Consider the following 14,010-nt stretch of genomic DNA (forward strand, 5'->3'; position numbering starts at 1 on the left):
CTTATACTCCTATATATGTAGCATGTATGTCCTATACAGGCCCAAACCAGAAGCAGAATTAAAATCCAGTGAGTTAGTAATTGATCAAAAAAAGAATGAGAGGTATATTATATTTTGTGTGGTTATCATACTGTTTAAAACACTACAGAAAAATACCTTCCAGTTATAATATTTGGTAGTTCAGTAGTCTGCTCTGCATAACGTTTGTTGTACTTCCTTCCAGACATTCTGGTAAATATTTTATGTTTTCAAGGCAAACTTTTTTGACAAGAAATCTCAGTTTTATATATATTTGTTTTAACAGTAGACTTACCAGAAACCCAATATTTAGATGTTGGGTGAGATTCAACATAGTGTGAACAGGTGTCCACAACACAACAAGGTTTCTCCTTCACCTTCTCCCCACTACAGCCCACTGTGTACTCCCAAAATCTACTGTGGAACTTTGGGGGGGCTCTCTGAAGCTGGGGGGAGGGGACAGCTGGATGGTAATTGAAAGTCCTGTTCTGACCAGTAATATTTGTTCAAAGTGTATAGGTTGTGTTCATTTACATTTTTGCACAAATACATGCAGTTTATTCTGAACTACTTTACTTGTGTGCTACTTCCTATTTAACTCACATCCAGGGTTCATATCATTTGCATTGTATGTATTTTCAGTTTGGAACCAGATAATAAACCCCTAAAAGAGTGCTCAATTTAGAGCTGATCCCTTTGCTATAACATTATGATGTGAATACTAAGTAACATACTCTTGATATTATTTGTTTAAATGAATCTATTTAGCATGAGGTTTCATAGTACTGATCAGTGATTTAAAAAATATTATAACCCAAAATCAGGGACGCGGGTGGCGCTGTGGGTAAAACCTCAGCGCCTAGGACTTGCCGATTTCATGGTCGGCGGTTCGAATCCCCGCGGCGGGGCGTGCTCCCGTCGTTCGGTCCCAGCGCCTGCCAACCTAGCAGTTCGAAAGCACCCCCGGGTGCAAGTAGATAAATAGGTACCGCTTTATAGCGGGAAGGTAAACGGCGTTTCGTGTGCTGCGCTGGCTCGCCAGATGCAGCTTGTCATGCTGGCCACGTCACCCAGAAGTGTTTGCGGACAGCGTTGGCTCCCGGCCTATAAAGTGAGATGAACGCACAACCCTAGAGTCGGACACGATCGGCCCGCACGGGCAGGGGTACCTTTACCTTTATAACCCAAAATCACCTGTTGATTTAATAGCTCCATACAATTGAATTTGATATCTTATGACTACATACGAAGTGAAAGGCTTATTTAGAACCTTTGCATACTTGGCAACCTGCCTTGATCTTTACAGTTTGTCCCAAGGACAAGACAGCCCTTTGGACAGCATTGCAAGAATCCAGCATAGAGTTGCATATGGTTAAGCCCCAGTGCTCATTAGGTTCATTCTTAGTTTAGAGGGCACAGTACAGTTCAGAAATAGTTGATACACTCATCTCAAGAAAGTGCTTTCTTGTAAAACAAAAAACAGTATTTTAGGTCCTTGTTTAGCAATATATGTTTGCACATTTTCCTGTTCATCCCATTTGGTGTTCAGCAGCTGGGCTCAATATAACAATGTCAATGTGTTTTGTTACCATTTACTTAAACTAACCATATAAGATTTTGCTCATTTATTTTAACATTCGTTTTCTGCCTTTGCTTCATGAAGAGAAACCCAAAGTGATTAAAGATAAGAACTAAGGCTTAATGTGAACTGCAAGTAAACTTCAATTTCATGGTGATTCACTGATTATATAATAATGTTTCTGAGAGTCAACATATACCGGTATATTCATGAAACTGAGAACTGCGTTCAACTGAATGCACAATAGGGCAGAGTTAAGACTGTTACCAGAAATGCACAATCCTTCCAGGTCTCTAATACTTACTAATAAGTTAAAATGAAAAGCCATGTCCATATTTAGTATGCAAAGGAATCTACCATCTTTATTTTCTAAACAGTGAGGGGAATAAACATTAATTACAGGAAGTGGCAAAGAGCTTCACATTTTGTGCTTCTCTTCAGTCACTCTACATCTCTTTGTTGAGCTTATTCTTCGCTTACAACAACTTTCTTGTGCACCTCTCGGGTCTTCACCCGGAGCTTGTTAACCTGGGACTCAGCAATGTCAGCCCGCTCCTCAGCCTCTTCCAGCTCATGCTGAATCTTGCGGAACTTCGAAAGGTTCACATTGGATTGTTCCTCCTGATAACAGACAGAGAGATATGAAAATGGCAGAAATAAGTCCTTCCTGCTTTTCAGCCTGCACCAGATTGAATTCTTAGCAAACTAGACACATAGCATGTACTAACTTTTCTCAGGCCATTTTGAAGGGTATACAATTCAATTTAAAGCTAAAACTGCAAGTATGTGAATAATTCTATAATATTTAAGATAGTAGGGCAGCTCCTGAATGCGCAGAGCTCCATGGGGTCTTCACCTCTTGGGTGCACAAGAGCAGTGTATAAATTCTCTTATGAGAAATGCTGTAAATTCAAAATATTTGTATGTGATTTAAACATGTTCTGCTCAAAACTAGACTTCATTATTCAGTAGGGTTTTGTGTGCTGGTGCAATACATACAAGGCAAAACTTTTGAACCATGTTCTGTGTGATACTTACAGCTTCCTCAGCTTGTCGCTTGTATGCTTTCACTTTGAGCTGTAGTTTATCTACAAGATCCTGGAGTCTCAGAACATTCTTCCGGTCTTCTTCAGCCTAAATGTTTAAAAGTAAGAGAAGAGAGTGTGAACTCACATGCAAGTACCTACGACATTTTCAGATAAAAGTAGGGCTGCCATACGTCCGGGAATCAGGTTCTGGTAATGGCTTCCATGCAGATTTTATGGCAAGCAGGGCAATTTTTGTTTTTTAAAATGCTTTACAATATTTTTAAAAGCCTAAAAACTTAATTTGGTGAGGGGGGGAGAGAGATGTTCCCAAACAACAACTTTGACCCCCCCCCCCAAAAAAAAGAAAAGCTCAACAACTTTGTCCGGATTTTCACTTTTGGGAATATGGCAACCCTAGATAAAAGGAAGTCTCCATTCTCACCTGATAGGTCAGTTCCTTTACTCTTCTCTCATACTTTCGTACACCTTTTATAGCCTCAGCACTGCGCTTCTGTTCATTCTCACACTCAGCTTCCAGCTCACGAACCTGAAATGCAAAAACAAAGACGTCTGCATTTTAGCTGGTATTCTAATCCAAGTGCTACTCACTAAATCATGATGATGTATACAGAAATATGGCTGTAATGATAAGCTGCAGCTGAATGGGTAGAAACTTTCTAGGTACATTTGCGTGGACAGGCGGAGTCCCCAGATCCCGAGTGGTCCCCCCCGTCAAGTGGAATAACGACTCTAGACAATGTGCTATGGGATTAAATTGGCCACAACTTTATTAAATTTCAAATGTGGGTAGACCTTGGCTCAGGCATTGGGCGTTCTCCCTCCCTAGTCCCCAGCCGGGGACCTAGGGAGCATCAGGGTTATCCAGTGTGTGGGGGGGGGATGGGCCGGCTCTGGAGAACATATGTTCAAGCAGAGATAGCCGCCCCCGTTACGCCGCTGCAGGGGAGAGCAATGACGACCTTTCGGCGTACGGCCAAAGCCTCCCTTCAAAAACCCCTTTAACGGGGAACCCTGGTATCGCCGCCGCAAAGAGGAAGATGGACTAAAGGATTCCGCCCAAGGCCTGATACCGCCAAAGTTGTGATGTTTTGCTACGGGAAAGGCGCAACCTGCCAATGCAGGGAAATTCCTTTCCGGCCCTTTAACAGCGACCTTATCGTAGCAGCGCCCGCATACCTGTGGAGACAGGTTAACCTGCAAAACCTATGAAGAAAAGTTAACCTGCAAAAGAAGACATTAACTGAGGGTGGGTAGGGTGGGAGAAGCTCTGGAGCCAAGTGAGGATTACCAGTTAAGATCCACCCTCTATTGTGTGAGCAGGTAATCCCTCCCCCTACCTGGCCTGGTTTCCCTGGCAACGCTTCCCCCAGGTGGGATTGGACAACTCACTGGGGTAGGCGGGGACCTCCAGGTATCCCACCTGAGGGAAGGCAAAGCCTATGCTGATGGGGCCACTCCAGATCCAGGGCTGCACGCGTCCACGCAAAGGGCGCCCCCCGTTTTAAGTGGGGAGCAGTCATTGTCCCATCTTTCCCTTGGCACCCTTTTCATTCCTCTGATAGCAACTTTCAACCTTATCTTCTGTCAGCTTCCTTACCTGAGCTGCCCCAATTCATAGAACCATATAATAGAAGATTCCTTCTTCCTTTCATTTCTATTCATCTGTGGCCCATCCCTGTGGCCATGCTACCATGAGCCCCTCCAAATTCTCAGACACTGAATATGTACCCCTGTTTCCCCAAGTCCTGGTCTGTCACCCAACGTGTGTTGTGTGTTTCTGGTTACTTGACATGGTTACTAATGTTGGTTCCTAGATATGCAAATAGGTCTGAGGTTGGTGTGGAGGTAGGAGTAATAACTGAAGCAAAGGGGAAAGTTTATTCTGTGTAGTTTTCAGAGAGAATGGGCATTTGTGTGTAAAGGGGAGACTTTCTCCCAGAAGAAAGGCATCAAGAATATATAAAAAAGCAAACTACTACTACCATTGCTGCCTTCCAGACTTTCAGATACTACCTCTCCTAGATTGTATGTTTCTTGCTTGTGCGGGCAAAGCAGGGAGTGAAGAATGAAAGTGTGGGAAATGATTATTCAAGATTCAAAATGCATGGGGAAACTGCTCCTGTATGAGATATACGCACTCTGGCCTCCAGTTTCTGGATCTGTTTCTTCCCTCCTTTCAATGCCAGCTGCTCTGCTTCATCAAGACGGTGCTGCAAGTCCTTCACAGTCTGGTCTAGGTTCTTCTTCATCCTCTCCAGATGTGCACTGGTATCTTGTTCCTTCTTCAACTCCTCTGCCATCATGGCTGCCTATTAATTGTTATAGTAAATTATTATTATTATTATTATTAATCAGAAAGCCATGTATGCCAAGTATAATCAGGGAAATATTTTCAAGGAAAAATCCCCCAAACTCACATCAGTTATGGCCTTCTTGGCCTTCTCTTCTGCATTGCGTGCTTCCTGAATTGTCTCCTCCATTTCACTCTGGATTTGGGCAATATCCGTTTCCAACTTCTTTTTGGTGTTGATCAAGCTGGTGTTCTGTAGAAGAATAATAAAACTGACATGTAACTATTAGCTGCAAACCGTAATATATTCAGCATGAAATTCATGTTTCTTTGGTGTGGGAGGCATTCTTGGTTATCTAGAAAACAGCAAATGCAATGTTTGGAGCCTTCATCAACCCTTAAGAAAGCTCTCAAATTATAAGTTAATGTTTACTTTCCAGTTCTTAGAGCATTGATTCAGGCTTAACAAACATGGAGATGACTTAATTGATGAAGTCATTTGGAGGCACTTGACCATATCATGAAGGTATACCCATAAGGAGTAGAAAATGGAATCAGCAACATTGCAAAAAAAGATGGGCACATATATATCAGGAGTATAATAATAATAATAATAATAATAATAATAATAATAATAATAATAATAATTTATTATTTGTACCCCGCCCATCTGGCTGGGTTTCCCCAGCCACTCTGGGCGGCTTCCAACAAAGATGAAAGATACACTAAAATGTCACATATTAAAAACTTCCCTAAACAGGGCTGCCTTCAGATGTCTTCTGAATGTCAGGTAGATGTTTATTGCTTTGACATCTGATGGGAGGGCGTTCCACAGGGCGGGCGCCACTACCGAGAAGGCCCTCTGCCTGGTTCCCTGTAACTTGGCCTCTTGCAGTGAGGGAACCGCCAGAAGGCCCTCGAAGCTGGACCTCAGTGTCCAGGCAGAACGATGGGGGAGGAGACGCTCCTTCAGATATACTGGACCAAGGCCGTTTAGGGCTTTAAAGGTCAGCACCAACACTTTGAATTGTGCTCGGAAACGTACTGGGAGCCAATGTAGGTCTTTCAAGACCGGTGTTATATGGTCTCGGCGGCCGCTCCCAGTCACCAGTCTAGCTGCCGCATTCTGGATTAGTTGTAGTTTCCGGGTCACCTTCAAAGGTAGCCCCACATAGAGTGCATTGCAGTAGTCCAAGCGGGAGATAACCAGAGCATGTACCACTCTGGCGAGACAGTCTGCAGGCAGATAGGGTCTCAGCCTACGTACCAGATGGAGCTGGTAAACAGCTGCCCTGGATACAGATTTGACCTGTGCCTCCATGGACAGCTGTGAGTCCAAAATGACTCCCAGGCTGCGCACCTGGTCCTTCAGGGGCACAGTTACCACATTCAGGACCAGGGAATCCTCCACACCTGCCCACCTCCTGTCCCCCAAAAACAGTACTTCTGTCTTGTCAGGATTCAACCTCAATCTGTTAGCCGCCATCCATTCTCCAACCACTTCCAGACACTCACACAGGACCTTCACCACCTTCATTGGTTCTGATTTAAAAGAGAGGTAGAGCTGAGTATCATCCGCATACTGATGAACACCCAGCCCAAACCTCCTGATGATCTCTCCTAGTGGCTGCATGTAAATGTTGAAAAGCACCCCACAAGTGAGAGCCCAGGGGTCTGAACACTCATCCCCACCACCACTTTCTGAACACGACCCAGGAGGAAGGAGTGGAACTACTGTATGACAGTGCCCACAGCTCCCAGCCCCTCAAGACGGTCCAGAAGGATGTTATGGTCGATGGTATCAAACGCCGCTGAGAGCTCCAGCAGAACTAGGAAACAGCTCTCACCTTTGTTCCTAGCCTGCCGGAGATCATCAACCAGTGCGACCAAGGCAGTTTCAGTCCCAGGATGAGGCCTGAATCCCGACTGGAAGGGATCCAAATGGTCCGCTTCTTCCAGGTGTGCCTGGAGTTGTTCAGCAACCACTAGCTCAATCACCTTGCCCAAGAATGGAAGATTTGAGACTGGGCGATAATTGGTCATCGTGGCCGCATCTAAAGATGGTTTTTTAAGAAGCGGTTTAATAACCGCCTGTTTCAGCGGGTCTGGGAAGGCTCCCTCTCAGAGGGAAACATTCACCACCCCACGAAGCCCATCGCCCAGTCCTTCCCGGCTAGCTTTTATAAGCCAGTATGGGCAAGGATCCAGGAGACAGGTGGTTGGCTTCACTCGTCCAAGCAGCCTGTCCACATCCTCGGAGGTAACAGATTGGAACTGATCCCACACAACTTGACTAGACAGGACTCTAGCACTCTCCCGCCCTGGCCCTGCTCCCATGGTGGAGTCTACTTCTTCCCGAATCTGAGCGATTTTATCTGCAAAAAACTTTGCAAAATCATTGCAGGAGATCATGTGGCCCATACTGGGCCCCAATGTCGCAGGTGGTTCCGCTAAATTGTGAACCACCTGAAAAAGTCTCCCGCTGCTGTTTTCTGCAGATGCAATAGAGGCGGCGAAGAACGTCTTCTTCGCCGTCGCTATCACCACTTGGTAGGCTTGACGTTGAGCTCTAACCTGTGTCCGGTCAGATTCGGAATGATTTATCCGCCACCAGCGCTCTAGCCGTCTCAACGATTGTTTCATTGCCCTCAGATCCGTGGAAAACCACGGGGCTCTCCGGGCTCCATGCAATCGGAGAGGGCGCTTCGGAGCCAAACAGTCAATAGCCCTGGTTAACTCCACATTCCAGCGGGCCGCCAGGGAATCGGCTGAAAGGCCATCAACATGGGATAAAGCATCCCCTACCACTCTCTGGAAACCATTTGGATCCATTAAGTGACGGGGGCGGACCATCCGAATCGGTCCCACCTCCCTGCAGAGGGGATGGGTCGCAGAGAAGTCCAGTTGCACCAGGAAGTGATCTGACCATGGCACTTCTTTCGTTTCGCTTTTACTTAGTGTCAGATCACCAACATCCGTAGAGGTAAACACCAGGTCCAAGGCATGTCCGCGGCTATGGGTTGGGCCAGACTTATTCAGGGACAGCCCCATGGAGGCCATGCTTTCCACGAAGTCCTGAGCGGCCCCTTGTAAGGTCGTGTCGGCATGGATGTTAAAATCCCCTAGGACAACCAAGCTAGGTGTCTCCAGGAGAACATCTGCCACGACCTGAAGCAGCTCGGGCAGGGAATCCTTGGTGCAGCAGGGAGGTCGGTACACCAAAAGGAATCCTGTACTGCCCCTATTGCCCAACTTCCAGAACATGCACTTGGAAAACTGGGTCTTCCCAATAGGACGCCTGGTGCAAACTAATGACTTCCTAAAAATCACTACAACCCCCCCTCCCTGCCCACATGACCTGGGTTGCTGTGCGTAAGAGAAACCTGGTGGACAAGCAGCGGCAAGGACAGGCCCACCTGCTTCATCCAGCCAAGTCTCTGTTACACATGCCAGGTCAAGTCCTCCATCCATGATCAAGTCATGGATGGCAGTGGTCTTATGAATCATTGACCTGGCATTGCACAGCAACACTTTCAGGTCATGTGGGTATCCCTTGCTGATTCTAGTATCCATCCGGTCAGGACCAGACCTGGAGGCAGGGATAGTCCTCAGACAATGACTAAACCTGCCTCCTCTGTAATGACATGGTCTGGTCTTAGCGTAACTCCTCCTCCTACCCGTGATCACTGAGTTCGGTTGTCCCAGTGCATCCCCCCCCTGTGGAACATGCCCCAGCCATTTTGTTGGCTGGGACCTACTCCCCAGCAGCCCTGACCCCCCTCCCCTTAAGAACAAAATAACACCTTTTAAAAAAAATACAAACAAAAAACAATAAAAATTACAAAAACACAGGTGGGCAATACACAATGCCATTTCAAAAAATAGAAGTAGCTTCTTTCCTTTACCTGAACCATCTTCTGCTTAGAGATTTTATGTGCCCATTACAAGCTAGAAGCTCACCTGGGTGTGGAGGAGTTGCACACGCTCACTGGCATCCAGAAGTTCCTGTTCTGCAATTTTCCTGCCCCTCTCTGTCTGTTCCAGAGCTGCACGGAGCTCCTCAATCTCAGCCTGCATCAGATTAGCTCTGCGCTCAACCATGGCCACTTGCTCCTTCAGATCTTCCTGGCACCTTATAGCTTCATCCAAATGTATCTGGGTGTCCTAAAAAATGATATTGAGATATTATTGTGAGACCATTCTTTGCACAATAACAATCACAACTGTATCCTGATTACAGAAATATATATGTACCTTGAGTATTCCTTGGGTGTTCCTGAGGTTCTTCTGTGCTTCAGCAGCTTGGCGGTTGGCATGGCTCAGCTGGATTTCCATTTCATTCAGATCTCCCTCCATCTTCTTTTTCAGCCGCAGGGCATCATTCCTGCTCCTGATCTCAGCATCCAGTGTGCTCTGCATGGACTCTACTACTCTCAGATGATTCCTCTTCAGCTGATCAATTTCCTCATCCTTCTCTGCAATTCTCCTGTCAATGTCAGCCTTCACCTGGTTGAGCTCAAGTTGGATGCGGAGGATTTTGCCTTCTTCGTGTTCCAGTGAGGCCTTAAAACAAGAATACCATACCATGGACTCACTGTCTGAAAGTTTATTCAATAGGAAACACTAAGAACCACTAGTTTGTATGCACTGTGCAAGCATTGCAAACTTTTTTGTCTGATATATGCCACAAAATAATTATGTGCATAATAGTGTACTTACCTCAGCTTCCTCTAGAGCAGTCTGCAGATCATTTTTCTCTTGCTCAATCTGCTTCTTCACTTTCTCCAATTCATGGATAGCTTTTCCTCCTTCAGCAACCTGCTCCGTGAGGTCAGAAATCTCCTCTGTTGGTTTACACATTAAAATGTCAGTCAGAGAGAGCAGATCTGCAATCTGTACACTGGGTTGTGTATGGAGTACAAATTCAGAACCCAACAATCATTTAATAATTAGCATTACACTTTTGCCATTCATGTGAATGGTTTTCAGTTGAATGTATGAATCTATCAGTGGGCTATGAAAAAAATAATGGTATACAAATTAAGTGGAAGCATCCTACTACCAAAAAATGACCAAACTTGGAAGAATGCCTAGGTAGAGACTATGGTCTTACGCTGGAGATTCTTGTTTTCACGCTTCAGAGTTTCCAAGTGATCCAAGGATTCCTCATAAGCATTCTTCATCTTAAAGAGCTCTGTGCTGAGAGAGCGAGCCTCTTTCTGGGAGGCTTCCAGTTCAGACTGGGTTTCCTCATATTTCTGTTTCCAGTCTGCCAGAATCTGCAAAACACCAAAAAGAAGAAACACAAGAAATAAGAAATGTGTTCATGTGTACCTGAGGATTTGTTGCAATGTGCTGAGTTTTCTTTTAAATTATGGCCAAAAATACCTTATCAAAGTTCTTCTGCTTCTTATCTAGAGCTGCACAGGCTGCATTGGACCTTTCCACATCAATCATCAGGTCCTCCACTTCATTCTGTAGCCTTTGCTTTGTCTTCTCAAGGGAAGCACATTTGGAATTCACAGCCTCTACATGTTCTTCAGCATCCTGCAGACGCTGAGCCAGCTTTTTCCTAGAGAAATGTGATTACAACACTTAGTGATTCTTAATTATCCATGATAATAAATTGCTGAAAGGTATTCAATGCATACTGATAATACAAATTCGCTTTTCCTTTCAAACGTTGTCTTGACATATCATCTTCTCCTTCCATGTTAACACATAACATTGTAATAATGTAATCATGTCTCACTACCACTCTAAACTAGGGATACAATTTGCTGAAATTTTTTGCTTTCAATTGTTTTCAAAATGTCCTTGTGCAACATTGGCTTAAGTCATTTAATTCACTAAATGCCTTTCAACTTAACCTAAAATAATTTATTGCAGAATTGATGTTGGTGACTTTTTCTTTTCCATGGAATTTGTGAGCACAATTTACGTTGACATTGTGAGAAAGCACATCTAACAAAGAAACAAAGAAATTGGTTGTGGAATTTGATTCACTACATTCACTCATTCTTTCTGCAGCAGTAGCAGGAAGAGGTTCCACAAATATTGGGGGGGACACACACCTCAGAATGCAGTTATCGACTTGGAAATTGCCATAGATGCTCATGATCAAGCGACTCTGCTTCTGCTCCAGTGAAAATGTGACTCATGTAAAATTGGAGTACATCCCTACTCTGAGCCTAGCATAAACCAATGTGTGACTTATTCTGTACACTGATTCTGATAAAAATATAACTTGCTTTCTCTAATTCAGTCTACATTAAAAAATATTGTCTTCTTCCTGCTGCATCTGAAAATACCGTGAACATTGCACTCATTGAGGAGCTATTAGATTCAGCTGTATGCAGCTGTTTCATTAGATTACAAAAAAAAAAACCTCTCTTCAGGAAACATGAAGATTTAAGATAAACATGATGATATGCAGTGTTGAGTAACACCATAGACCACTGTATAAATTCACAGAACTATCTCATACTCAGGCTAAGCCCAGATAATAATAATGTGTCCTTTCTGTTAATTGTTCTGGTCCTCCACCTATAAATGGTGCTCCAGTTAATGGAGGGAGTTCTCTAATTCTTCTCTCACAACTATTTGTTTGGCATTTCCTAACACCCTTTTAAGCACATCATTGCACATACTTGGCTTCTTCCAGTTCCTCAGTCCGCTGAATGGCATCAGTCTCGTATTTAGTTCTCCACTGAGCAACCTCACTGTTTGCCTTGGACAGGGCACGCTGAAGCTCAGCCTTGGCTTCCTGTTCTTCTTCATATTGTTCCCGAAGGAGGTCACAGTCATGTCTAGCAGATTGTAAGCCATGGGCCAGTGCATTCTTGGCCTATAGAATTAACATAGAATTGTAGATTATGTAAATATTTGGAGTGGGCTTCAGCACATACAATTGCCAGTCCACAAGATGAAGTAAGCACACAGAGAATGAGATGTATAAAACATAAATAATCATGCAGGTGAGGCAATTCTTGCAGTAGTGAATCTGTGAAAAAAAGCTGCCCAGTGTTTCTGGCATTATAACAGACGATAAAATAAATTCTTGATTCCAAATTTTCACCTTTATCTCTTCCTCAAGTTGTCTCTTCAGTTCTTCAATTTGTTGAGTAAAAGCTTGCTTGCCTCTGGAAAGCTGGGAAATCAAAGCATCTTTTTCATCTACCTGTCGTGAGAGTTCACCTGAAGTAGAGAATATATAACATAATTTAACATAAGTAAATTGAAAAAATATATTAAAATTAATATTTGAAATCTCCAAGATTTAATCATTTTTGCATAGGTTTGGGCAATTATTTGGTACAATGATGGTGTTCACAGTAGACATATTAAGTAGTAAAAAAAGTGAAGGTGATATTCAATATTAGTTATAATAAGAGAAGACCTGCTGAAATCTATGGACTTAAGTGTTTTAATTTCCATAGGTGTGGTTCTTCAGCCCCTGAATTAGGTATCTGGATGGGAAGTGCTGCCCTTTAAGGACTCTTAAGGGGATCCCCATCTAAGGGGATCCCCTATCCAGCCCAATGCCTCTTCCACCTTCAAGGTTGTTCTACATTCAAGATTGCTATGAGGTAGTGGAAAGAAATGGCCAATTTCTCCTGGGCCCTGCACCACACACCTCCTTTTATTTATCTGGAGTGGACCTGGTAGGGTGAAGTCTTCCCCCAGGGCTGCTCCAAGGCCCCACCTCTCAGGAGCCCAGCTCATGCACCGATTGGCTCCTGAAGCCTTGCAGGCTCTCCTGGCTTCAGCCCATCTGTGAGAGGCCGGAAATCACCCTTCCTATCCTGCAAAAGCTGAAGCACCATCTCTCCATGCAACCACCAAACTGAGCTACAACCACCACTCCCGCTGAATTGGGGACGGGATGGGAAATATCACCCATAGTTGTATTTTTGCAGAACAAGCCATGTCCTTCTCACAAATGTCTCCAGCATTTTAGAAATTTGTTTAAGCATCTTACCAGATTCTGTCTGCAAACGAGCTCTTTGAGCATTCAGGTCATTAATGGAACGTTGATGCTCTTCTTCTTTTGTTTTAAGCTCGCTAAGCTGATCTTCTAGGGTGCGGCACATCTTTTCAAAATTAGCCTATAGGTGTACAGTGAAAGAACCACATTAACTAACACCATTGTACTTTGCATATTGTAACACTTTGTAGTATTCAGAATGGACGCTTCATATATGTTTTAGAGCCACAATGAAGTCCAGAAGCATATAACACTGAAGAATGGGGAATGTCTTGAATAATGAAAAATAATATGTAATAAGGAGTCCTGAATAAGTGATGCATTATTTAAGGGGGAAAATGAGGAATATATATATGAGATGGAATAGAATTTGGTCATCTTACAAATAGAAACAGCATTATATATGGATGGATAGAGATGCTAATGTAATAAAAATTACTTTTCTTTTTTCCCCACAGAAGTTGAAATTCTTTTTAAATTACAATTACCTCACTCCAATCCTGTATAAAGCTACAGAAATGTAAATCCAATATGTATATTTTGTGATTGCTATATGTATATATATATATATATATATATATATATATATATATATATATAGAAATTGCTGTATGATACCTTGCTTTTGGAGACAGATTCCAAATTACTAGCAAGGTCATCAATCTCCATCTTCAGCTCACTCTTCTCCTTCTCTAGTTTCTGTTTCACACGTTGCAGGTTATCAATTTGTTCCCCAAGTTCAGCTGCACTGTCTGCATGCTTCTTGCGGAGAGCAGCTGTCGTGGCTTCATGTTGCAGAGTGGCCTCTTCAAGGTCCCTGCGCATTTTCTGGAATTCTGCCTCACGTTTCTTGTTCATCTCAATCTGAGCTGCGGTTGCCCCACCAGCTTCCTCCAGACGTTCACTGATCTCTTCAAGTTCTCTGGAGAGATCAGCCCGCTGCTTCTCTGCTTTGGCCCGAGATGCACGCTCAGCCTCAATCTCCTCCTCCAGTTCCTCAATACGGGCCTAGAGAAAGAGAAGCATCCATTAACACTCACAATATATTCTCAGAGGAAGTAGTTTTCATAGTCACAATGGATCTGAT

General features: G+C 43.8%; 1 protein-coding gene and 1 long non-coding RNA gene across 5 annotated transcripts in view; one reads left to right on the forward strand and one right to left on the reverse strand.

Annotated features, from left to right (window-relative positions):
• Positions 1–14,010, forward strand: part of LOC307210413 — a 186,543-nt gene that overhangs the window by 65,590 nt on the left and 106,943 nt on the right. The gene's annotated exons all lie outside the window — the stretch shown is intronic.
• LOC307210254 (myosin-4) overlaps positions 1–14,010 on the reverse strand; it is a 60,880-nt gene that overhangs the window by 30,616 nt on the left and 16,254 nt on the right. For all 3 annotated transcript variants that reach the window (XM_079965855.1, XM_079965857.1, XM_079965856.1), the window contains 14 exons: positions 13,542–13,931; positions 12,918–13,044; positions 12,015–12,133; positions 11,587–11,783; positions 10,325–10,508; positions 10,050–10,215; positions 9,656–9,780; positions 9,191–9,499; positions 8,897–9,100; positions 5,064–5,189; positions 4,785–4,955; positions 3,068–3,172; positions 2,636–2,731; positions 1,933–2,218 (listed from right to left, as the gene is read on the reverse strand). In XM_079965855.1, the coding sequence (XP_079821981.1) occupies positions 2,063–2,218; positions 2,636–2,731; positions 3,068–3,172; positions 4,785–4,955; positions 5,064–5,189; positions 8,897–9,100; positions 9,191–9,499; positions 9,656–9,780; positions 10,050–10,215; positions 10,325–10,508; positions 11,587–11,783; positions 12,015–12,133; positions 12,918–13,044; positions 13,542–13,931 (2,475 nt within the window). In that variant the 3' untranslated portion in view covers positions 1,933–2,062. Of the gene's footprint in view, positions 2,219–2,635; positions 2,732–3,067; positions 3,173–4,784; positions 4,956–5,063; positions 5,190–8,896; positions 9,101–9,190; positions 9,500–9,655; positions 9,781–10,049; positions 10,216–10,324; positions 10,509–11,586; positions 11,784–12,014; positions 12,134–12,917; positions 13,045–13,541; positions 13,932–14,010 lie in introns of those variants that run through there.

Source organism: Podarcis cretensis (genome assembly GCF_951804945.1).
Source record: "Podarcis cretensis genome assembly, chromosome: 2".
In the NCBI taxonomy this organism is placed as follows: domain Eukaryota; kingdom Metazoa; phylum Chordata; class Lepidosauria; order Squamata; family Lacertidae; genus Podarcis; species Podarcis cretensis.